The sequence below is a fragment of the Erithacus rubecula genome, assembly GCF_903797595.1.
Source record: "Erithacus rubecula genome assembly, chromosome: 6".
Lineage (NCBI taxonomy): Eukaryota > Metazoa > Chordata > Aves > Passeriformes > Muscicapidae > Erithacus > Erithacus rubecula.
In genome coordinates this window covers 23,674,652-23,699,302 of record NC_136688.1, presented here as the reverse complement: position 1 = coordinate 23,699,302, position 24,651 = coordinate 23,674,652, and the positions used below count along the sequence as shown (strand labels likewise).

The window sequence follows — 24,651 nt, the reverse complement described above, 5'->3', positions numbered from 1 at the left end:
CTGCCCAAGAGAGCCCTGCCAGTGGCCCTCTGTGTCCAGCCCCGAGCCCGCTCGCCCAGCCGGCCCCGCTCCCGGGCTTGCTGCTCCCGGCCTTGGGAGACCCCTGCCCCTGAAGGTGCAGCCTGCAGCTGCGGGCACAGCGCGTTCCCCGATGGGGTGGGTGCGAGGTGCCGCTCCCATCCGCGCCGTGCCCGTCCTGCAGCTGCGGCCGGGAGCCGCGGGATGGAGCCTCCGGCCGCGCCCCGCTGCCCCCGCCCCGGCGGCAGGTATGTCCCTCCCCACGGCACCGCCAGCATCCCCCTCCCTCCATCCCTCCTTCCCTGCCTCCCTCCCTCCCGCCCGCCCTCCGCCTGCATGGAGAGAGCCATAGAATGGCGGAGCGAGAGAAAGGAGCCGCATCCCCGCCCGCCTCCTCACCCTTCCTGGGGCTGCACCTCGCCTCGCCCCCCAATTTCAGGTACCGGCCGCCGTCCCCCCGCGGAACCCTCTCGGGGCTGCCCCTGTCCCCTGCCCGGGGCAGCGCTCCCCATCTGCTGCAGCCCCCGCCCGCACCGCCGCGCCGGCCCCTCGCTTCTTCCATCCCTTCGGCCCCCTCCCCGCGCATCCCCTGGGCCCCCTCCCCAACCATCTCTTCTGCCCCTACCCCCTCCCCGCGCATCCCCTGGGCCCCCTCCCCAGCCATCTTTTCTGCCCCTGCCCCCGCCCCAGCCATCCCTTCTGCCCCCTCCACGAACATCCCCTGGGCCCCCTCCCAACCATCTCTTCTGCCCCTGCCCCCTCCCCAGCCATCCTTTCTACCCCCTCCCCACACACATCCCGTCTGCCCCCTCCCCAGCCATCCCGTCTGCCCCCTCCCCAGCCATCCCTTCTGCCACAGCTGAGCCCCCACCGCCGCCATCGCTCCAGCCCCCCCATGGCAGCTCAGCCCGCCCACCCAAGCCATGTTGTTCCTCACCCCACACATACACCACTGCAGCTTCCCAGCCCCCTGCTTAACCTCATGTCCCCCTCACACCCCGTTCCTGCCCCCTTACCCGTCTTATCTCCTCTTCCAACACCCCTTCCTCATGGAAGGAAAAAAGCTCATCTCTCTCCCCTCCCCAAGGAAAGCCTTCTTCTACCCCTTTCCTAGAAATCCCAGGTGCTTCTGCTTCCTTCCTGCCCCTGTGAAACAGGAACCCCAAGTGAGATGGTGGGAGAGTGCCAGAATTGATCCTCTTAGCAATACCAAGTGCTCCCATCGATTTGGGATGCAGGGGGCTGTGTCTCCTGTGAAACCCAATGAGGCTTGTCACAGGGACTTCCGATGGCATGGGCCAGGCCAGGGATGCCTGGGGCTTTTGGAGCCTCTGGTGCCTGCTGGGGGCAGCTCTGGGACAGGGATGTGCTGGATGGGTAAGGGAGGAGCCCTGCCCCTGCCCTGTTCACTTGCCATCAGGGGAGGCTTGCTGCTCCTGGCAGCTGTGCCCTCATCAGCCATTCTCTCTGCTTGCCTCTGCCACCCGGGGGTGCTGGGGAGCTGCCTGAGAAGGGGGGAATGGTACCAGCTGTTTGCATGCTGAGATTTTGGGTGGAAAGGAGGGGATGGTCCATACTTGGACCACAGCTCAGATCATGCCCTCCTCTGTCAGGCCCAGCCCCTGAGGCTGGGGAACCCCTGGGTCCCTGTGAGGAAACAGATGGGTGCAGTCGAGCAGAGGTGGCATTCAGGCAATTAATATTTGCAGGCTGTGCTTGTGGAGCCCCTTTGCTGGTGGCTCCGGGTGTTTGGCAGCTGCCTCTGATTGCAGCGCTGCCTGCGAGAGCTGCTGGGAGCTGCTGCAACATGGCTGGTGTACCCTGAACGCTGCCTCTGGAGCCATCCTCCATGGAAAGGGGCTTGGCCACCGAGAGGCTGAGCTGTGAGCAGCTCTGGGCCTGCCTCCTGCACTGTCCTGCAGGTGGTGGCTGTCCCCTGGGCACCCTCCTGCTCCCCAGCAAACAGCCGTGCCCTGGCAGGGAGAACGAGCTGCTGCTTCCTGCTGTGCCTCAGACCTTGGGAAAAGCAGCCCTGTGTGCTGCCAGCCTGCTCCAGGGAAGAGCTGACTGTGAAGGAGGCTGTGCAGCTGGGTGGAAAACCAGGGAATCAAGGCAGGAGTGCAAAATCTTCCCTGGTCACCAGGCTCAGGGTGTAAGTGGAAGAAATGCAGTGATGTGTCTGAGCCTGGGGCAGGGTCTGGCAGATCAGAGGTGATGTTGTGGCAGGGAGTGTCGTGTGAGAAGGGAGCCATGCTTGTGAAACACACACAGCTTGGCTTGTGCATGTCCTAGGTCCTGCATCCCTGCTGCAGGGCTCAGCAGGGGCTGTCCCTCCCAGATGAGCTGGACCCAGCAGTGGTGGGTGCACTTCAGGGTGAAGGCTCAGCCTACAGCTGGCAGTGAGGTGAGCCCTGCCCTCTGCCCCTGCTTGCTGCCTGCAGGATGAGGTGTTTCAGATTTCTGCCTTTGGTACATGCACCTGCACTCCCAGCTCAGTGGTGACATGCCTGTCCAAGCACTAGGTGATCAGTTGGCTTGAGTTGAGAGGGGGCTTGGTCCTGGCCAGCAAGCAGACTGAAGCTCTGAAGAGACCAGGCATAGTGGCCTGGCAGTGGTGGTTTGGTGTTGTCTGAGAAGGAGGAAAAGAATGGTGAGGTGACCCCTCCTTTAGCCAGGAGGTCCTCCAGAAGTGTCTGTTCATCACAACATGAATAACAGCATTTTAGGAGACAGCAGTAAAAAAGTCATTCTCATCCAGCCTCCCTGCTGTCCTTAAGCTTCCCAAAGCCTTGCAGTGTGGTCTGTGTTCAGTGGAGCTCCTTAACATCTTTCTCTGGGACACTGTGTTGCAGCTCCTTGCCCTGCTAAGAAGCTTTGCTAGTGCTTTGTGGCAGGCTGTCCTGTGAGGGGCTCTCTGGGTTAGGGACCCCTCTACCCAGCATTAGAGGGGCAGGAAGGACTGGCACAAATGGGGTGCAGCTGAATGCAGGGCCCTGCAGAGCTCAGAGGGTTGCCTGTCCCACTGTCCCCAGGACTGTGGCTCTAATGTAGCTGGAACCTGGGAGGGAGTCACTGGCTGATCCCCTCTATCTCCTTCACCTTTCCCTGATAAAAGCAAAGGGCATCCACCTAGCTACTGGGCAAGAAGGGAAAGAAACCCTCAGGGAGCTATTTCCATAGGTCAAGAGAGAGGAGAAACTACTCCAGTATTCAGGGAGCCCTGTCAGAAATCACAGCCCTGTGGGAAGGGAGGGGTCTCTGGGGAAAGAAGAGTCTTGTTGGGAAGTTCAAAGACACACCTTCAGGCTGAGGCAAAAATCAGTTCTAGCACTGTGGTTTGTTTCATGTGTCTGTTGTGCTCATCTGGAGCTGTCAGCAAAGCCTGCTTGGAGGCAGTGAATGGGCTGGGCATGGGAATGGGGCTACCTGTCCTGTGAGGGGAGACAAAAGGCTTGTCTTCCTCTGATGGAGAGAGAGGAGCCTTCTCATCAGTTCAAATAAAGCAGTCTCTGTGGCCACTGAGATGGAAGAAAAATACAGGGGCCAGCCAAATGTAGGTTAGTATTATTTTTTTCCACCAGTGCTGGTTAGAGGACTTGCACACAACAGTCTATCAGAGTCTGGCTCAGGCAGCTGGGCTTGTTGGAGTGCCCACCTTCATCATGCCATGCTGCCCTGGCCAAACCCCTGCATGGAAAATCCTCTGCAGTGGCAGTGGGCTGACAGGGAGTGGAGTCAGGAGAGACACAGCAGGCAGGACTGATTATAAGGCTGTTCTTAGGACTCTGATCAAGCTGCCCCTGCCATGGGCAGGTAACATCTACCTCTGTTCATGCACACACGTGTACTCTTGCTCACAGTTCCTGGGAATCCCAAGTTTATCAGTTCTCAAGCATATAGCAGGGCTGTCTGCCTTCAGGTGCCTCTTGGCACATCCTTCAGGAAAGCACTCATAACCTGCAAGGCCAGGGCTCTCCCACCCCCACAGATGCAGACAGGCTCCCACATACCTGTGATGCCTTGGCCAAGGGAAGTTGGCCAAAATACACATGTGCTCCTGCTCAGACTTTCACTGCCAATGACGGAGCTGAGAGGAGTCAGAGCTGTTTCATTTTGCTGGTATTTTTAGCCTCTTTGAGAAGCATGAGAGGAAGGAAGGGGTGTTTCCAGCACAGGGAGCAGAGCAAGGTAATGGAGAGCCTTTCTTGTATTTCCTAAGAACTCCTGGAGCATCCATGTGAGAGGAGCAAAGGGTGCAAATAATACAGAGATAGAGGTTCCTTTATTCATTGCATTAATTGAGGTTTCAAGCAGATGAGTGCCTGCAGGCAGAGCTGATAGAAGATGGAGTGCTGGATGCTGTTCTTGTGGGGCTGAGTGACAATGACCACAGTATAACAAGTGACATTCACCAGTGGTGTGGCACTGGTGGGGAGAGAGCTTAAAAGAGGTTATCTCAGCAGGGCAGTCTGGGCTGCTGAGGCATCACACACTTTAATCTGTCCAGGAGCAAAGCTGGGTCCCAGGAAGTGGTGGGAGATGCACTCATTACTGGCAGCTCCTGGAGTGGGTGTCACTGGGGGCAGGACGGCAGTGCTGTGATGGTGGCAGTGGTGGTGCCACCCCACAGTTTATCAGGGTGGGTGCAGCTCGTGGGGAGGGGCATCCCCTGTCCCACCTCAGAGTCATGGAGGGTGCCTCTTCTAGAGCTACTTTGGCCTCATCTTGATAGGGCAAGGAGTGAGTGGGTCTCAGAGGCATGAGGGTGGTGGAGTATTATCTGAGGCCACTGTGCCAGGTTTATCAGCAACACCTGACAGCCTCCCCTGGGAAAGACCCCAGTTTCCTTCAGCAGCAGAGGAGGGGTGGCAGCTGGCAGAGCAGCTATTTCTCTAGCCCTCAGTGTAGGTTTGAGGTTGGGGAAGCCCAGGGATGGTCCAGGCTGAGGCAGGAGTAGGTCTGGGGTTTGGTGGGCAGGCAGGGAAGGGCCAGTGCTGCTAGCTGTCCCTTGGTGGAAGTGCTGCCCTGGGCTCAGAAGTGCAGCTGGCTGTGGCGCTGTCCCGCTGTGCTGGAAACACTCTGACCTTTGCATCAGTGAGTGGCCTGGCTCCACCTGGTGAGGAGCAGGACAGATGCTCCTGCCTGTGTCCCCCTGCTGTGGGGGACAGCAGTGCTGCAAGGGCAGGAGGAGGCCAGGTGCTGCGGGTTTCCATGATGGGGCTAGCACACCCCCTGTGCCCCTGTGGGTGCTGAGGAGCCAGGAGCTGGAGCACGACCAGGAGCCAGGCTGGCTGGCTGGCTGGCAGGCAGAGGCAGTCAGCATCCTCAGCAGAGTGCAGGGACTTGGCGCTGGCTCAGCTGGGGAGGTTATTTTTTTTTTTTTATTTTTTTCCCCTCCAGGACAGCTGATTCCATCTATTTTTAATGAGCTTGCCCAGGTTGCGCAGTGAGGATACAGAGCAGCGCCGGCAGGCTCAGACTGCGACGGGGCAGGCAGAGAGGCACTGGGCACCAGGGCCCGGCTGCCATCTCCCCATACTCCCCACAGCAGCTCTGGGGGCTTTTTTGGTGTGGGAGTGTGTCCCCCAGTGAAGGGGGATCCCCTCAATGCAGCTGCCCTTGAAAATGGAGTCGAGCACCGAGGAGGAGAGCTGGCTGGAGGATCAGTGGGAGAAATGGTAGGGGACCGGCTGGGGCTGGGGAGGGGGGACTGTCCTGTGGGCATGCACGGGAATGAGGGGCAGCCCCTTGCTCCTGGCACATCTCCCTCCTCTGGGAGTGGCGGCCACAGGACAGGAGCAAACTTGGCATGCAGTTGAGCCTGAAGTTTTCCTGGCTGTGCAGGGAGCTGCGTGGCAGCCAGGCTCCAGAGTGGCAGAAGGTGTCTGGACACCTCCTGCTGTGCCCCAGCCCTGCCAGGTGCTGGGAGCTGCTCAACATCTCCCCATGCCCGAGAGCACGGGCAGGGCTCCTGTCCCATCCTGGAGCGGGGTCACTGCCCCCTGTCAGCTGCTCCTGCAGAGCCAGGCTCCCTGGCAGCCCCTCGGCTGTGCTGTGCCTCTGCCCAGGACCCCGCAGTGCTCCCTGCTCCACAGCATTAGCAGTGCATGATGTCCCACCCTGGCGACCCGTGTAACCAGAGAAGAAATCAATCCGTGCTTTGAAGGCTCATCACGAGCCTCCTGCTCTGCATCCCTCGCTCCCATGGGCAGCAGGAGGAGGTAGGCAAGGGGGGTCCACTCATCCCACCCTGTGCTGAAGACAGTGTCCTTGCACTGCTTGCAGGGGCTGCCCCCATGGGTATGGTTGATCCCAGTTGTCTTCAGCCCAGGAGACCACCACTGGTGGGGTTCTCAGAAACAGAGGGAAGCTGCTGCTTCCCCCATGGGCTTCTCCTGCTCTTTTCCCTCTCCAGGAGCTGGGACAGGGGACATGTTACCCCTCCATGGCACTGGGTTGGTGCCACTGCAGCGGGGAGCCCCAAGATGCGCAAGCAATGCTTAAAGTGAGAGTGGGAGCTGTGCAGGTCACAGAACACCATTCTCATTCCTTTCTCACTGCACTGCTGGGGGCTTGGCGTAGCCCTTTCACCCAAGTGTCTCCCAGCCAGAGGAGCTGGGAGCAAAGGGGAATGGTGGCAAGCAAAGCAGTGTCCATGACCACTCCAGAAAAATCTCAGAGGTCTGAGTAGGTTGGCCAAGGAGTTTTGAGTTGGGCTTTTTTATTTATCTCTGTGGTAATGAATAACTGAGAAGAGCATCGAGGTACCACCATGTTGAAATGTTTTAGTGCTCAGAAGCCAAGAGCACCTCGCCACTCCCCCGGGGCTCATCAGCACATTTTCAGATGCTGAAAGGATCTCTCTTGTTCTGAAGGGGTGTAATGAGTCTGTGTGGCTGGGGCTGGCAGCCCTATGGGACCCTGAGGCCATGCAGACTGGCTCAGCAGCACCGATGTTCCCAGGGATGCCCATAGTCACACCCTGGGGAGTGATTTTGGTGCAGAGGGAAATCGCTGCCCTCTCTTACTGCAGGCAGCTGGGCTGGGGCATCACCCCCACTGCAGCTCGGGCTGGTTGTGCCACGGCTGAGGGGTTTGCTGTGCTTACAAGTGCTGTGGGTCTCAATGTGGTCACCTGTCCCAGCAGGTCCATCCTCCAGATGTGCCAGGACCCCCAGCCTTTGCCCTGGTGGGTGTCTGCCCAGCTGGGACAATCCCAGAGGCTCCCTGGGATGGTGTGAGCAGGACCAACCTCCTGTGACAGGGCTGGCTGTACTGTCTGTTCCATGTTCTCTTTGGTCAGGCAGGGGCTGCTTTGGGACACACTCCTCCTGGACCATGACAAGCTCAGCCATTCCGTAGGGGCCAGACCTATCCCCTCTGGGAAGGAGCTGCATTCCCAGTTTTTCTTCCTAGTAGAGTCTGGAGAGCCTTCCTGGGGTGTCAGTGCTGCTCCCAGCCCACAGGCAGCAGGGCTCCCTGCACCCTCCTGTCCACCACGGGGGCAGTGGGTGACCAGGCCATCTCCACCCCCTCCAGGCTCACCCATGACATCAGCCTCGAGGAATTTGAGGATGAAGACCTCTCTGAGATCACTGATGAGTGTGGAATCAGCCTGCACTGCAAGGAGAGCCTGGCCACCCGGGTAAGTGGGATGGGGATGGGGTTGGGCAGAATGTGCCAGTGGGGCTGGCAGGACCATCAGCCCACGTGCAGGAGCACCAGATCCCCAGATCTAGGAGTGATGCCATCACTGCCATGGCCCCAATCCCCTCTGCTGGGCACCTCTCCTCACTCCAGCACAGTGCAGGTTCTTTCTGAACCAGCCAAACTCAAGGGACAAAAAAAGTATCTCAAAGCTGGAGTGTTTTGATTCCCACTGTGCTATAGGGGTTGGAGTTTGTTCCTCAGGGATGAGCCCAAGGATTTGGGTGCAAATAGGGGCATGCCCCCATTTGAGCAGGATGACCAGCGAGCATCTGGCACCTGACAAGCATTCTCAGGAATCAAGGACATTAGCAAGGTGGCACCAAATGTCCCACCTGGGCTGTGCCTCCTGTCCCACACGCATCCCTGGACCTGGGGATGCAGCTGGGCTGGCATGGTGAGAGCTGGCCTCTGCTCAGAGGAGTGTTATGTCTGGCTTGCTAGCTAGCTTTAGCTAGAGCTGTTCACAGGTCCTGAGGAGGCTGGAGACCTGGGAGCTCCTGAAACAGGGATGAAGGAGGCAGTTCTGATGCCAGCAGGCAGCAGGTGGAATAAGGATAGGAGCTGGGAATACTGTGCAGGTGCTGCAACTAGGTCTTCCATCCATCTTAGAGCACACTGTCAAGAACCTGATGGGGTTCACGCCACTGTTTGAACTTCCTTAGAATGCCATGGGAGCAGAAATGTGGAGATTAATTGATAATTACATTGGAATTGGAAATATACAGGGTTTTAAAGGAAAAGCCACAGCCTGAGCATTCTCATACCATTCAAGGAATCACACACATACCACCTGAGACTTTCAACTGCTGGGAGCAGAGTCTCTTTGTAGCAGGCAGCTCCAGTAAGCTGACAGATGCCCTTTTCAACCCCTCACTCAAACACACACTCACTCTAAGGCTGACTCCTACAGGCTTGACCCTGTAGCAAAGCCCCAGGCTCAGATTTTATAAAAATAAATAGTTTAGTGCTACAGCACCAGGTCAGCTCAAGCTGAGTGCCTGTGGAGAAGGACCCTGAACAAAGAAACTCCTGGGCAATTATACCCATACAACTCATGCACCCTTCCCTCAGACACTCTCCATGCACCTCTTGGTCCAGTGCTGATTTTTGGTCTGGGGTCTTCTAACATCTTACTGGGTTCTTTCTCTGTGTCTGTGCAGGCAGGCCATACACTGTTCTTATCTTGTGGAGTTACAGCTTCTGCTGACAGCTGGAGTCTCCTTGTCTTCTGGTTTGTACTTCTGGTGCACCTGCTCGCTGGCAGAGCATGGGGAAAAAAGCCCTAGGCTTGGGATCACGCTATTCAGCAACAACCACAGCAGCATCAGTGTGTTATCAATGATCCTCTCATAAGAAAAACAAAACACAGCACTGCACCAGCTACTAGGAAAATTACTAGGAGAATTAACTCAAATCCAGCCAAAAACATCTCTAGGTGTAAGCTCACAGCTTGTGGCCCAAGGCTTCAGCAGATCCAGCTACTGATGCTAGGCAAGTAAGGCTGAGCAAACCACATACTAGATCACACAGTATTGCAACTCTGAACCCATTCTAACTCACTCTACTTAAAACTTATTTATTTAAGCTAAGAACTAATACCTCTCAAGACAGAGTTTCTGCACTTGGTCAATGTGTTTCGTGCTAAAGGATGCAAATGCTGGAGGAGCAGCCAAGTGAGAATCACTGTGTCCCTCAGAGGAAATACTTCCTCTGCAAAACTGATAAAGACCCAGGGAGGACAGGAAAGGCACAAGAATTTGTCGCAGATTTAAAATTAGAAAGTGAATTTGTGTCGTTTGGAATCCCTCACTGCAGGCAGCATGGTACAGGCAGACCTCATCCTTGGGAGGTGGAGGTGTCTTGCTGTGCTCCTTGGTCTAATTCGTGACCTTCTCAGCAAAAATTTTGTCTGTTCCCAGATATGGGGCTGCTGCTCGATATCTCTGCTCCACCTGCAGCCTCCTCCTGCTCTAGGATGTCATGGCCAGATTTCCCTGGGACAGCCTGGGCTCGTGGGTGTGCATGCTGAAGGGAGGAGGGATAATGCTGCAGGGGAAGCCAAGGGCAAACCCAGTGCTGGGCATCCATGAGGGCACAGCCACAGCAAGGGCCTGGCACTGGGAATATCCTCCTGCCTGCAATGGGTGGGGCAGAGATTGTGGTTGTGTCGCTGGATTCTTCCAACTACCCACCCCAGTTCCCCACTGGGCAGGATTTTGGTTTGGTTTTTTGTTTTTCTTTACAGATTGAGAGTCTTTGGCCGAAGTTTAGCAGGGAGGGGAAAGGGCAGGGGGGTCTTGCAGCTCAAGTGCTGCAGCCCTTCCTCGAGGGGGAGGAAAAGCAGTCTCTTTTGCCCATTTGAAACAGTTTGTCAAGGGGGTTTTGCATCCCTGTGCTGCAATACAGAGGCATGACCCTCAGCAGAGGGTTTGCTCAGGCTCTGGGAGCAAGCTGTGCCTTCCCTGGGGACAGCTCAGAGCTGCTTTACACAAATGTCTGGGTGCACTGAGTCTGCTGGAGGCGGGAGGGGGATGCGAGGCTGCCGAGTTATTCATAAACACAGCAAAGGAGGAAGCTTATCATGCTCAGAAAAAAATGCCTGCTAAAAATATGTCCAAATGGTTTATATGGGACACAGAGGATTGCCTGAGGAGCAGAACTGAAAGTGGTGACAACAATGGCTGTGAGAGGGGCTTTCAATCCCAAATGTTGAAGGCGAGGGCCAGGCAGCTTTCCAAGGCAATTGCCATCCAGAGCGTGCTCGGGGCCACAGGGCAGCAGGATGTGTCTGATGGGAGCAGCCAGGCCCAGAGGGAGCAGCGTGGCTGGGGCTGCATGCAGAGCACGGGGTGGCACATCAGTAATGGCCAGCAGTCAGCATCAGCACCATGGGCTGGCTGGGCTGCAAGGCTGGGGCCGGGCAGGAGGAGCCCTGCTGATGCGCTGCCGTGGGGAGCAGCACAGAGCAGCTGGGGTTAAAGCAGGCAGAAGGGTTGATCACCCCTGCCATGGGAGGTGAAAGGTGCTGGCTCACTGGATCACACCAGAACAGACAGCCAGAGCAAGGGGAAACAGGATCTGGGGAGCACGAGAAGCTGGAGTCACCCAGCAGGCACAGTATCCCAGCAGTGAGCAGGAAGGCACTGACAAGGAACAAGGGGACAAACCCTGCCTGAGGGCTGTGAAGGTGGCAGCTGGATGGGGACAATGGTGACCTTGGTGAGGTGGGGGGTCTGGGCAGAGCTGGTTGATGACAAAACTCAGTGACAGGAACAGGCAGCTGGTGCAGATGTCAGCACCCAAACAGAGATGGGGTTTAGGGATTTTTTTGGTCCCAAAAAAACAAACATGACCTCATTATGGGCTATTTTAGCAGCTCTTCAGGAAGAGTGGCTCAGACACAGAAACTGTAAGGAGCTGTAAGTTGATGTTTGTGGGAGAGGGAACTGTCCACTGACAAGGAGCATACCTTGTGGGTGGGAGACCATGTGCTAAGAATGAAATAATACCATGTGTGGCTGAAAGTAACCTTCATATCAACAAGAAGTCCCAGTGAATGATAAGAGAAGTGAGATAGGCAGAGGAGAGGGCTTGGAGGAGGAGCAGAGGTGTCTTTGGCCTGTTGAAGCCACCAGGGCAAGGGACACAGCCTCCACCTCACCAATGGCAGCAGCCAGGTGTGTTGAGAGGGATGGCTGCAACAAAAGTACCAGGCTTGGGCTTTGGCCTTGTTTTAGTGGCTTGGAAACCCAGGGTGACAAGCTCTGTTTTGAGCAAGATGGATCCCAGGAAACAGCAGGCAGAGGTTAATAAAAGTTTAGTGCCTCCTCTATTTTCCAGGAACTGTGGAAAGTGGTTAATGCAGGAATGAAAAAACAAACAAACAAACAAAAAAACCTCTCTTGGAAATGCCTAAGAGCATGAGAACAAGCTTCCAAAAGGAAAAGAGGAGATGCAGGTGCTGCTGAGCCTTCATGGGTCTGCATTAAAAGGTCTGAAACAGCTATGAAGGTACAGATATGTGGAGGAAAAAGCAGATTTTTCAGCATAATAATACTGCTGAAAGTGCCAGGGGCTTTCTCTTGATGTTCAGTGCCACTGATCCAAGTGTGCTGCTGCTGGCAGCTGCTCCCAGAAGACCAGTGGGACCCACTGCAAAGAGGGGAGCAGCTGCCAGCAGCCTGTGATCTGGGGACTGCTGGAGAACTAGATGTGTGGGCTGGGAGCAAAGGAGAGGGCAGTAAGGTGGCTGCTTCCTCCATGCAGCTTTTCACAGGCTGTCCCATGAAGCTCCCCTGTGATGTAGGAGGTAGGATCAGCAGGAGCACCCCAGCATCACATCTGTCCCAGGGATAGGTAAGGAAGCACAAGTGTCCCCGTGACTGGACTGGGGACAAGGTGTGCATCTTGTGTTCATCCTGCTGCAAGGTTTGAGTACTGCTCTCCCACACACCCTGATCTCTCCCACAGGGTGAAGGGACTTTGGGAAGTCACGTCATCATTGCATCTGTGCTGAGACATGACCATGCTCAGGCTGATCTTAGGGGACACTGTTTTGCTCCTAGAGGGCTCCCAGGCAGCCTGTTCTGGTGGGACAGTGTCCTTGCAGTTAGACAGGCTTCCCAATGTCTACTCCCTGCCCTTGCTTTGCAGAGCACTGCAGGTCTCACTCACATGGTAAGGTGATTGATTTCTGTGTGGTTTCAAAATCACTTTGTTGAGCTACAAGCCACAAATAATACTTGCAGTGGCTGTAGTTTCCTCTTAGCTTTTGATCCTGGAATGCTGCACCCCTGCTAGGGTGCCCTTTTCTTCAGAATGACATTGATTTGCTTTTCTGCATCCTTCCAGGACTTTTCCCTCTGTGAGTTTTCTGAGTGATTGCTACAGGGTTATGGAAGCAGCATCATTAGCAGTCTAGGTTGAATGTCACCAGCTGACTCCAACACACCCACCTTGGCTAGGTGTAATCTATTCAGTTGGCATTTCCCTTGGTTTCTTTGTTAAAATCCATGTGATTTGTCACATACAGAAATGCAGAACTTGTGGCATGAAGGCTAATGTTCAAAACAAGGGATTTAAATGTTTAAAGGCTCAAGAGGACAAGTATCAGTAGCTGTGTTTCTCCAGTTGCTCACCCACTGCAGGACTTCAGCAGGGACACTGGAGGGAAATGACTCCCATGAGAGGGTTGGTACTGTGCCTGCAGCAGGCAGAGCCCTGCCTGTGCTGGCTTTTGACAGTTCAGGGGCTGGTAGCAACAAGAGCTCTTGCAGTGGCTGCCAGAGCTGCTGGGGCTGTTTCTTTTCTCATGACTCAAGGGGCATTCTCCATACAGCTGGAGACACGGATAGTACCCAGCAGCAAGATCCCACCCTTCCCCACCTCTGCCTGCTGATGAGCTTGCAGTGACCACAAAGAGCTGATAACACAGGCAATTCAACCCACTGATGCCAAGTAACTGCCTTTATTGCTGGCTGCAGCAACTTGTGCATGTGCATGCTCCAGTTAATGCAAGGAGGGGGCCTTGGGAAGGCACCCACCGACCTTTAAACACACAGCGGGGACATTGGTGCCTCTTCACCCAGCAGCACAGCCACAAGGAGGGTGGGGGCTCAGCACCTGGGCCCAGCCAGGGTGGTGGGATGGGACACCTGCCCCTCACAGTCCCCACAGGCCACAGTGGCCACTCTGCTCCAAAAGGGTGCAGGGGAAAGAGTGGAGCTGCCTCCAGCCAGAGCACAGCCACCACCAGCAGGTGACTGCAGAGGCAGTGCTGGGCATCCATACCATGTGGCCTCAGGTCCTGATATGAGCAAATGCAAGGAGTAGGCAGAGAAGGCTTGTCATTGATGGGTAAGACAAGGAGGAAGGAGCTGCTGGTCCAAGTGGACATTACAGGGAAGGAGGACTCTGACTTCTTTCAGAGGTGTGCAGTGATAATTTCAACCCCACAGACAGAAAAAGTAGTAGTAGTGCAGTACATGGTGCCAGTACCCAGCGTGGTGGTGGATTCTTCACCTGTGTGTTCAGGTGTGATGGACAGGACCTCAAACTCCAGGCAGGGAGTGGAAAAGTCTGATCAAACTGATGTATGAGTCCCAGCTGCCAGGGCAGGAACCAAGAAAGAGCACAGTTTGCTTTGGAAGGAAGAATCATAGGGCAGCCCAGGCTGGAAAGGACCTCAAAGGATCACCTGGACAAACCTTGTGTGGGAAAGGGAGTCTGGCTGAGATGATCTTGCGCACTCTCTAGTGGCGTCTTGAAAATCTCCAGCCATGAGGACTCTACCATTTCCCTGGGGAGGTTGTTCTGCAGAACGGTTGTTTTCACTGTAAAAAATGCCTTGTTATGTCGAGATGAAACCTGGGTGTGCGCGCTTGTGTGCTCCGTAGTGAACGTGACGGCTGCACGTACCTGCAGACAGACACCTGCCGGGGATAAGCTCCCCACCAGGGAGAGAGGAAGGATGCTGCCCACACCTGCCTGGGGAGGCGGGGAGGGGGCGCGGGGCTCCGCGGCTCGGGAATAACACCGCTGCCCCTTTAAAAGGCAGCGGGCGCGGTGGCGATGAGGCGGCCCCGGCCCCCGTGGCCGGCCCCGGCGGTGGCCTGATCGCGGGCACTAATCCCGGCAGGGCCATGTGAGCCGGGCGGGCGGCGCGCCCCGGGCGGCGGGCGGCGAGGCCAGCCGGCTGCAGGCCGAGATGCTCCAGCTCGACCTCATCGACGCGGCGGGGGACACGCCGGCCGAGGAGCAGACGGCGCCCGAGCCGCTGCAGAAGGAGCCCCCGGCCGGGACCACCGAGGTCTACAGGCCGAAGCGACCCACAACCCTCAACCTCTTCCCGCAGGTGCCTCGCAGCCAGGTGAGCCGGCATGGGGGGCTCGGGGAGGAGGATGCGGAGGAGGAGGAGGGAGGATGCTCGTGGCAGACGGGATCGCCTTTTGTCTCGGGCGGATGGAGGGAGGGAAGAGCAGGGGATGGTGGGGCTCGGCTGGAGGGAAAGAACAGAAGGGGATGGTGGGGCCCGGCTGGAGGGGTGGCGATGCTCGGCGGGGCAGCCGCCCCCGCTGTCCGGGGGTCCCTTCTCAGCGCCGCTCGCGTCCCGGGGCCGGGCGCAGCTCAGGCCGGGCCGGAGGGAGCGATCTGCGGCCCCGGGGAGCTGAGCCCGCCCTGCCGGGCCGCCCCTGCGCCCCGCCGAGCATCGCAGCACTGCGTTCTCTGGGGGGCTTAGGCGCCGGGTGGGTCCTTCTTTCATCTCTGCTGCCGGGGTGGAGAGGGAGCACGCCGGGAATGGTGTCGGGACTGAGAAGTGCCCCAGCAGGGTCCGGGTGGGCTGGCAGAAAGCCTGCGGCAGGGGCAGGGTGGGAGCTGCGGAGGGATCCCGTGGGATGGGGAGCAAACGAGACGTGGATAGCGAACGCGTGAATGAGCCATGGCGGGACGGGGCACCAGCCCAGAGCCGGGACCAGCCGCTGGCTGGGCTCCAGCTGCCCCGGGATGGGAAAGCACCAGCTCTAGGGCAGGCTGGGAACACCGAGTGTCCCATGCCTGGCAGTGGGGACCTGGTGGCCTCAGCTCCTGAGCGATGGTGCCCGACAAGAGAAGCATTAATGTCACAACCCCGTACAAAATCGGAGAGACAGAAAAGCAACTCCCAAAATGGTGGCCAGGAGGACAAGGGGGTTCTGTTGTCTTGCTCACGCTCCTATTTTGTAAAGATTTTGTGTGGTTTTAGCCAAGACTGCCTGCCCCACACAGCCATGTTGTTACTGCCACCCCTGGGGTGGATGATGTTTTGGTGCCCCGCATGCTGGTCCCCCAGGCAGCGGCTGGAGTCCCTTTGCTCTGGCGCTTCTGCAAACTTCACCAGCCCACGCAAAGTGCACGACGTGCAGGGCTATTTTTGCCACCCTCCTCCATTCAGCTCTGCCTTCTGCCAAGTAGGAGGATTTTCGTCGCGGTGACGTTCAAGTGAGGAGCATGAAGAGAGAGGCAGGTGTCCCCGTGGGTGACAGATGGGGAGTAGTCGGAGCTGGGTGTCACCAGCCCAGCACCGCAGCTGATGCCAGCTCTCTGCCTGAGGCCATGGGCGGGAGGAGGAGGAGGAAGGCACGGAGCCAAGGATAGGCGCCCGCAGGCAGCTGGCACCAGGGACAAAGGCAGCAGGGCTGGGGAGGCGGGGGTGGCTCCACCGAGCATAATGGACAAGGGGACAGCAGCAGCCTTGTCCCACCCTGTGCAGGGACCCCGAGGAGCAAGGGATATGTGGCAGCCACATTCAGCTGGGGAGGTGGGGAACAGCAGGGCCCTCTCCCAGCCTGTGTCTGGGGGTGGGAGCAGGTGTCTGGAGAGCAATGGGGGTGGGGGAGTTCCAGAGATGTCAGACTGGGGAGGGAAAGCTGATGGTCCTTTTGCAGGGAGATGGTGGAGGCTGTGGAGCTCACTGGGAGGCGTGGGCACAGTTGAGCTGAGGACATGGGCAATGGGAGAGGGGGCTTTGCTGCAGCTGGCAGTGGGAGCCTGGTGTACAGGACTGCATGCCTGGCTGGCCAGGTAGGATAGTGCTGTTGGTGGGATCTAGTGGGAGGCTGGATATTAGGTGCTTAGGACTCCTGTTCTGGGTGCCTATCTCCAGCCAGAGGTACTTTCTCCCTATCTACATGTGGTGCACTGAGGAGAGGACTGGGTGCAGCCTGAAATCTGTCTCCACTTGTGTGAGACTCTGCATCCCCTTGACCTGCCTAGCTCCCTTCTCCTGCAAGTTGTTGGAAGAAGGACCATGGCCAGGCATCCTCTCTTGAATGCTCAGTTGGGGCACCAGGCACTCTGCCAGACAGGGTGTTCACAAAGCAAGGCGTCATCCCACCCTCTGTTTTGTGGGGCCAGGATCCAGCCTGGTGAGGTCTCAGTTGCTGCTGGGCACCCTATGATCATCATCCCAAGCTGGTGGTCTGGAAATGGTGAGGGGAACATCCCCATCTTCCAGAGGGCAAGAAACAGCTGTTGTGGCTGGCTAGGTTCACCCTCTAATGAATGCCTCTCCACCCTGGCAGGGCATTACAGACCCCTGAGTGCTCTGGCCCTGTGGGGATGGGTGGGCTCAGTGGGCTGTGCCTGCAGCATTGCTGCCTCCTGTCCCAGTCCAGGCAGCCAGGCTGGCCTGTGTGTGTTGGCCCCGTGGCACTCTGCACGCAGAGGCCGTCGCTGTGACAGCTTGCCTGGCCCACATCCCGGCCATCCTGTCCCTGGGAAAGGCTAGCAGGGACGTGCTGTTATTTGGCACAGGAGGGACTCATGGAGGCCGTGGTGGGAAGTTGCCAAAGCTCTGTGAAGGGGGTTTCTCCCTCCCCACATGGAGGCAGGGATCTGGTGGGCTTGGTTCAGCAGCGTGTGACATGATGGAATTTGGGGTAAAGGCTTCCTACATGTCGGTGGGGGGAAGCAAAATAAGGACAGGGTGCCTCCTGTGCTGCTGGGAACAGCTGTGGGTTGGTGATAAGGCCGTGAGAAAATCCAGGGAGTCCCAGCGGGGCTTTGGTACTTAAGCAAAAACGAAGAGTGGAAAATGCCACTGCTGGAGCTGGGGCAGAAACACTCAGTGCCCATGGGAGGGGCTGGGAGTGTGCAGCCAGGGAGAACTCACAGGGGATGGAGGGGTGGATAAGGGCTGGGACTGCACCAGGCAGGATGTCACACCCTGCGGAGATGGGCAAGGAGGATTTTTCCCCATCGGCAGGAGGGTCCGCATTAGAGGGGTCTTGGTGCCCATTAGTCCCTGGGTCTTGCAGAGAGGCTGAGCATGTGTTCCCTTGTGCACATGCATGGCCAGCCATCAAGGGCTGGGCAGGGAGGGTACAGCACCCACAGAAACTCACCCAAGCACAGGGAGCATGGATGGCCTGTTCCTGCTTCTCCTCTCCAGCTGCTCAGGATTGACATATGCTAATGAACTGTATGTGTGTGTGTGTTTAGATTTGTATACATACACACTGTCTGTGTATGCCCCTCTATACACACAATATGGATGTCTCCAGGGGCAGGCATTAGTCTATCCAGCTCAGCTTCCAGCTAAGCAGCAGCACAACACCTGGTCCTTGGGATTTCCCCCATTTCATTAGCTGGGTGGTTTGGAGGTAGGCAGGGCTGGCAGGATGGGAGCAATGCATACAGGCAGGCTCAAGTTTTGAATTTTTTGTCTTGGGACTGTCCAGCTATGGGCTTCTGCAGCCAAGTTTCCCCCGGTGGATGAATGCAACCCAGCTGGCTCCTTGCCCATCCTGTTCAGCCATCATGCCAGCTCTTGCAGCAGCAGCATGGTGAGATGTGGGGCTGGTGGGGGGGTCTCCTTGAGCATCATGCCCAGCTGAGCAGGGTGCTGTGGGCCCAGGGAGGAATGGGTGCTACTGTGCCACATGCTGTTTACTGTTTGGGCTGTAAGGCGGCTTTGTTCTTCTCCTCAGGACACTCTGAATAACAACTCTCTGGGGAAAAAGCACAGTTGGCAGGAGCGGGTGTCCCGGTCGTCATCCCCTCTGAAAACGGGTGAGTTCTCAGGCTTTTGGCCAGGGTCCGCTCCCTGCACCCTCTGATGGTGCTCAGGAGTCTGAGGCAAGTGGTGCTGGAGCAGGAGGTTGGGAAAACATACCACATGGATGCAGGGTGCATGTCCATCTTGCTCTCTACCTGAAAGGAGATTGTTAGTGAGCTGGGAGTTGCTCTCTTCTCCCAAGTAGCAAGCTGTAGAACAAGAGGAAACAGCCTCAAGTTGCAGCAGGGAAGATCTAGATTGGATATTAGAAAAAATTTCTTTATGGAAAGGTTGATGAATTGTTGGAACAGGGAAGTCCTTGAATCACTGTCCCTGGAAGTGTTCAAAATTGTGTAGAGGTGGTGCTTAGAGACATGGTGGTAGACTTGACAGAGGTAATGGTTGGACTTGAGAATCTTAGAGGTCTTTTCCAGCTTAGATGATTCTATGATTCTGTGAGTCTGGGTGGCATCCCTGGACACCTTCCCTGCCAGGGAGCATCCCCCTCTGTGTGGCTGTCTACGCTGCTCTCCTCTCCCTGCAGGTGAGCAGACCCCTCCCCATGACCACGTTTGCCTGAGTGATGAGGTCAATCACCAAAACAGCACAACCTCCACCAAAGACCGGGGCACCTCCACGGAGAGCCCGTGCCGGCGCACGGCGGCCACGCAGATGGCCCCAGCCTGCGTGGCCGCGTCCCGGCCGCCCGAGAAGCACCAGCCCTCCGGCCGGGCCCCGCCACACGGCGCCAGCGTGGTGGTGGTGACACGGGGCCCCGAGGCGCACCGCGACCGCATCCGCTACCAGACGGACGTCAGGCTGGAGGCCACCGAGGAGATCTACCTGACGCCCGTGCAGAAGAACTCGGATCCCCTGGAGACTGACAAGCCATTCCTGTCCCAGTCCAGTGAGAACCGCATGTCCATCAGCTCTGACATTGACACCTCCGGCTATTCGGCCCTGGCGGGGAAAACCAACCCCTCCATCAGCGAGGAGGACGAGGTGCTGGACTACATGTCCTCCCCTGACAAGACAAACCTGCCCAGGGCCGCCTGTGGTGGTGGGAATGGCGGCTCCCGGCCGGGGCACAACCTTCAGAGAGCCTCCGTGAGTTCGGACACCAGTGCCCTCTCCTATGACTCTGTCAAATACACACTGGTGGTGGATGAGAACGTGCAGCTGGAGCTGGTCAGCCTCAAGCAGTGCTACTCGGGCTACAGCGACGAGAGCGACTCGGCCACGGTCTACGACAACTGCATCTCTTCACCCTATGAGTCGGCCATTGGCGAGGAGTACGAGGAGGATGCGCTGAAGCGTGACTCAGTCTGCCTCTCCGAGGACTCCACCCCCGAGGCAGACATCCACTTCTCCAAGAAGTTCCTCAATGTCTTCATGAGTGGTCGGGCACGCTCCTCCAGTGAGTGCTGGGTGCAGGGGGAGGTGGGCTGGTGGCTGCCTGCCTGGCCAGCCCTGTCTGTCCTTGGTACATGCTCAGGAGACAGGAAGCCACCACCAGAAATGAGACCCGGTTCTGCTGGCTGCAGCCTGTGGCTTTGTCCCTGGTGGTCCAGGAGGCATGGTGGGGCTTGGAAAAACTTCATAAGTGTCAAGTGGGGGCAGCAGTAGGTGTTTGACCCTGCACTGAGGCTTGCCCAAGGTATGGCCATGCTGAGGGGATGCTGAGTGAGCTCACACGGAGTCATCATATTCCTGGCATGCCACACTCCTCTCCAAAGCCAGAAGAGCAGGCAGGGTTTCCCATGGTGTGGCTGGTCCCATGCAGGTGTCACAGCTGTTTGTGGTGGTGCAGGGAGGTCTGTTTCCCAGCAGGAACTGATGGGCACCCGTGCAGTGGCTCCAGCTGTGCCTCTCTGTCCCTTCTGTGGCATTGCATGGGTTTGTCTTGGACGAGCCATCCTGCAGGAGCCTCAGCAGACAGCCTGGCCCCTGTTCTCTTGGCTGTGATGCTGATCCCTCAGTGCTGACATGTCCCCCTCTGCCTTTGTCCCCAGGTGCCGAGTCCTTTGGGCTGTTCTCCTGCATGATCAACGGGGAGGAGCAGGAGCAGACTCACCGTGCTGTCTTTAGGTGAGCTTGCAGGCACAGGCAGTGTACCCAGCCTTTATCAGGGGAGAGCTGGTGCTGCACTCCCATCAAGGTGGGCCTAGCACAAACTCCAGCGTTTCTGGTGTGGGAAGCCCTGGGGAACAAACCAGTGCCTGTAGCTCATGCCCTACCCAGGAGCAACATTTTCCCAGGCAGCTGCAGGGCAAGACCTCCAAGGGCAGTCTGAGGAGCACCTTGGGTGGTGCAATAGGGGATACCCTTGCATTAGGTGCCAAGATACTGCTGCCTGTTGAGCCCAAACCTCCTCCAGTGCTTTATTTAGCATGTCAGGTCCCCATGGCTACCGGGGCACTGCCTGGGGTGGTGGTGGGTGCCCCAGCAGTGAGAAGGCCACCAGCACTGCCAGCCAGCTGCTAGTGCCTCTCTGCCCAGGTTTGTGCCTCGCCACGCGGACGAGCTGGAGCTGGAAGTGGATGATCCTTTGCTGGTGGAGGTGCAGGCAGAAGATTATTGGTATGAGGCCTACAACATGCGCACAGGAGATCGGGGCATCTTTCCTGCCTACTATGCTATTGAAGTCACCAAGGACTCAGACCATGTAACAGGTACCAAGCCTCTGTGTGCAGCTTGCTGATGTCCCCAGCTTGTATCCTCCCTGCTGAGCAGTCTGGTGCTGAGCAGGGGGTTGAGGGGAGGACCAAACTGGGCATCCAGCAGGGTGCGATGAGCAGGTTCTGCTGTGATGCTGGGGTTGGTAGCTGCTGTTGGGGGACACTTTTCTGGGCAGGGAAAAGCACAGGGGTTGGAAGATGGAGAAGGAAGGTGGGGCTCAGCCCCCATACCTGGTCACTGGAGATGATCCCTGCCATGTGCTCTCTCTTCCAGCTCTGGCCAAGAGCAGTGACTGGGTGGACCAGTTTCGGGTGAAGTTCCTTGGCTCTGTGCAGGTTCCCTACCACAAGGGCAATGATGTGCTCTGTGCGGCCATGCAGAAGGTGTGTCTCACTCCATGCCTGGCAGCAGGAGTGCCTGCTCCTTCTGGCAGCAGGCAGAGCCTCAGTGGGGAATCATCACCACTGCTCACGAGTCCCATGCCTTTGTGTCTCTCTGCAGATTGCCACCACGCGCCGCCTCACTGTGCACTTTAACCCCCCCTCCAGCTGCGTGCTGGAGATCAGTGTGCGCGGGGTCAAGATTGCTGTCAAGGCTGACGACTCCAAGGAGCACAGCAAGGTAGTGCCCCGCTCCCTGCTCGTCTCATCCCTTCCCTGACTGCTGCTCTGAACTGGCTCGTGCCCTCTGTGCTACAGGCCATGGTTGCATGTGAAAATTACGACTCTCCGCCCCACATCCCAGGGTGTGAGGAGCCCTGTTTTAAGCTCACCATCAAGGTCTCCCATGCCTTACAAGGCGCCAGCTCTGGGCATTGCTGGCAGCTGATGCTCTCACAGCTGCCAGGCACGTCACTGCCCTGGGATGCTGCGAGCTGAGCCTTAGTTGTAGTCGGTAATCTGTCAGCTGCTTCTGAACCTTTCTGCTACTATTTTGAGTGGTGTCCTCCAGATCTGCCCTATAATCTCTTTATCTGGCAAGGCAGGCTGCTGATTAGCATTCTGCATAAGTAGCCTAGTAAAGCACATTGGGATGCTGAGCAGAGGCAAGTGAGGGCTTTGCAGCAAGCTGTTGGGAAACCTCCTTTCCAATTGGGGGATAGGAATAGCTCACGCTCAGAGTGCTGTGAGAGAGCTGGGCTGAGGTTTCTACAAATCTTGCCTGTATCTAGAGGATGCCATCAACTTAGCTGCACTTAGGACTTGTATAAATAAGTTTTCATTTCTAGCTGGTACTCTTTGACACCCAGGCTTGAATGACTTGATTAGTTCTAAGTTTTCCATTGACCTTCTGTTTGCTGATGTTTCTGAGAGCCTTTTTAGTGAAGGAGGGCTGTGTGTGCTGGTGAACAGCAGCACTGACTCTAGCCTGAGTGCAGTCTGACTCAGGGCCTCCAGGGAAATCCTGCAGGAGCTGCTGGCGGTAAAGGCAGCTGGGGTGAAAGCCAGCTGGGCTGCCTGGAAAAGCTCCCTTTGTTCAGGTGCTTGGAGCAATCCTGAAACTGCTGCTGATAGCAGCCCAGGATTAGGCTCCAGTTAATTACACTCCTCCAAGTCTCCAAGTGTCTATTTCCAGTGGCCAGAGACCAGCTGCCCTGCAGAGGGTGGGGAGAAAAGCTCTGACAGTTTCCCTTTTTCTCTCTCTCCCCCAGGTAAACAAGTGTAGCCATTTTTTCCAGCTGAAGAACATTTCCTTTTGTGGGTACCATCCAAAGAACAACAAGTGAGTAGCAAGGTGCAGTGCAGCTCCCAACACGAGTAGCTCAGCAGCGAGGCTTTGCTGCCTTCCTTCTTCCTGGGTGTAGGAAGGAAAGATGAGGTTTCCTTGGAGTCCCAATTTGGAGGGCTCCCCTTTCCCTGTGAGCCCAGAGCTCTGGACATGGGCAGATCCTGGGGTGGCCATCAGGATTTATCAGGGGGAGTTTCAGGTCCCAAATCCCTGTGCTTAAGGGTGGGTACCTGTGCCTGCTGGTCTGCTGGTCCAGTCACATCCACTTTCTTTGCCCTCAGATATTTTGGGTTCATTACCAAGCATCCTGCTGACCACAGATTTGCCTGTCATGTCTTCGTCTCGGAGGAGTCCACGAAGCCATTGGCGGAGTCTGTAGGGTGAGTCCTGGCTGGGCAGGGAGGCTGGCTCATAAAGGACAGGAGGAACAGGAACTGAACCCTGCCATCTCCCCCTGCATGTGGGGCTTGGACCTGGCCCCAGGCTGGCACTTCTTCCTGCAGTGAGATGCTTGGCATGAGAGCCAGGGCTGACAGGGCTATGAGCATCATATTCCTGACAGTACTGGAACAAGTCCCAGTGCAAGGCTATGCAGGCAGATGGCTGAAAGTCATGCACTGTGCAGGGAATCAGAGCAAGGATGGAGACTCTGTGGCTCGATGGCAGCTCTGGGGCTAATGAAGAAGAGGTCAGGGGCTGTGGGGTCAGACAGGCCACAGGGGAGGGAGTGGGGGTCAGGATGGAAACAAGGATCTGTAGTGGCCTTGTGGGGAGGCTGCTGCTAAGCTTTGCCTGGTGCTGTGTTGCAGGAGGGCTTTCCAGCAATTCTACAAGGAGTATGTGGAATACACATGCCCCACAGAGGACATCTACCTGGAGTAGGGGATGGCACAGCCCTCCTGCACCAGCAGGGCTGCAGTCTCGCCCCTTCCCCGTGTCGTGCATGGACAAGAGCTGCTTTGAGCCTGGAGGAGGAGCGGGCCCGGGGCAGGGCTCCCCGAGGCATGGAGCGCCGCCTCTTTTCGTGACTCCCCTTCCTCGGGCTGGGGGGACGGGAGGGGGGAGGGCTGGACAAATTGTGTTCATTGTACAAAATATTCTTAGTTTATTCTATTGGAGAAGCACCCACTGGGTGCCCTGCTTGTGAGCAGTTGTGGGGGGCAGTAGCGTGCTTGTGCCCTTTCCAGCTGCAGGCTGGGGTGACAGCATCTCCTCCTTGTGACCATGGCACAGCTTCCTGTCACATCCATCTGGGGTGACTTTTAATTGCAGTGGCAGAGTCAGTCTCTTGCAGTAAGTTGACACAGCAGCTACAGAAAACAAGACCCACATGCTGGCTCCTGCCTGGGAGATGGGATCACCTCCCTGCCAGGCCCTGGGGAGATGGCTGCTGGGCAGGGGTGGCAGAGGAAGCCCCAGTACCTCCTCTGCCAGAGCCAGAAAGAGATGAGACAGCTTTCCCCTGCCTCTGTCCCCATCCCCACCCCTTCCATCTTGTATCCATGCCCTGGGGAGAGAGAAAAATTCCCCTCATACCTCCCTGCAGTAAGTATACCTTCGGGAGGGAAGCCTTTCTCTGCCCCTTTCCCCTCTCTCCCAAGCTGCAGGAGGCAGAGGCAGGGCAGGGGCACCCCAGCTCCGTGGGGCTCAGCCCCTGCACAAAGCTGGGTGCCTGCCCAAAGTGGAGCAGGGAAGGGCTAAAGGCTGCAGGGAGCCGTGCAAAGCACCAGGGAGTTAGAAGAGCTCTCCCGGTCCCTGCAGCCAGTGATCTCTGTGCTTCAGCTGGATCTGCTGTGATGGCAACAACTATTAAATATGATGGTTCATGGAGCAGAGCTGCTGTGCTGTTTGTTTCCCACTACAAGGGCTTTGAGCCCTGGCTCCTCCTTTCCCTAGGGATCCCAAGAGGAACTGGAGCTTTGGTCCAGGAGCCCTGGCTGGCCACTGTGATGGGCGGAAGGTCCTTGTGGCAGCCGCTGCTG

At 57.1% G+C, this 24,651-nt stretch overlaps 1 protein-coding gene across 3 annotated transcripts; it reads left to right on the top strand.

Moving 5' to 3' along the window:
* Positions 1 to 207: 207 nt before the first annotated feature.
* MAPK8IP1 (mitogen-activated protein kinase 8 interacting protein 1) lies at positions 208 to 24,503 on the top strand. Of its 3 annotated transcripts, none has more exons than XM_079309244.1 (13): positions 208 to 266; positions 7,558 to 7,663; positions 14,366 to 14,596; positions 17,946 to 18,050; positions 18,195 to 18,276; positions 18,807 to 19,679; positions 20,275 to 20,350; positions 20,762 to 20,934; positions 21,215 to 21,324; positions 21,443 to 21,562; positions 22,593 to 22,663; positions 22,951 to 23,049; positions 23,479 to 24,503. In XM_079309244.1, the coding sequence occupies exons 1-13, from the start codon at positions 223 to 225 to the stop codon at positions 23,549 to 23,551; spliced, it is 2,163 nt and encodes a 720-aa protein (XP_079165370.1). In that variant the 5' UTR covers positions 208 to 222; the 3' UTR covers positions 23,552 to 24,503. The 3 variants fall into 3 exon arrangements, with proteins under 3 accessions (XP_079165370.1, XP_079165369.1, XP_079165371.1); XM_079309243.1 differs by lacking the exon at positions 208 to 266 and adding an exon at positions 340 to 457; XM_079309245.1 differs by lacking the exons at positions 208 to 266; positions 17,946 to 18,050 and adding an exon at positions 340 to 457.
* Positions 24,504 to 24,651: the final 148 nt, after the last annotated feature.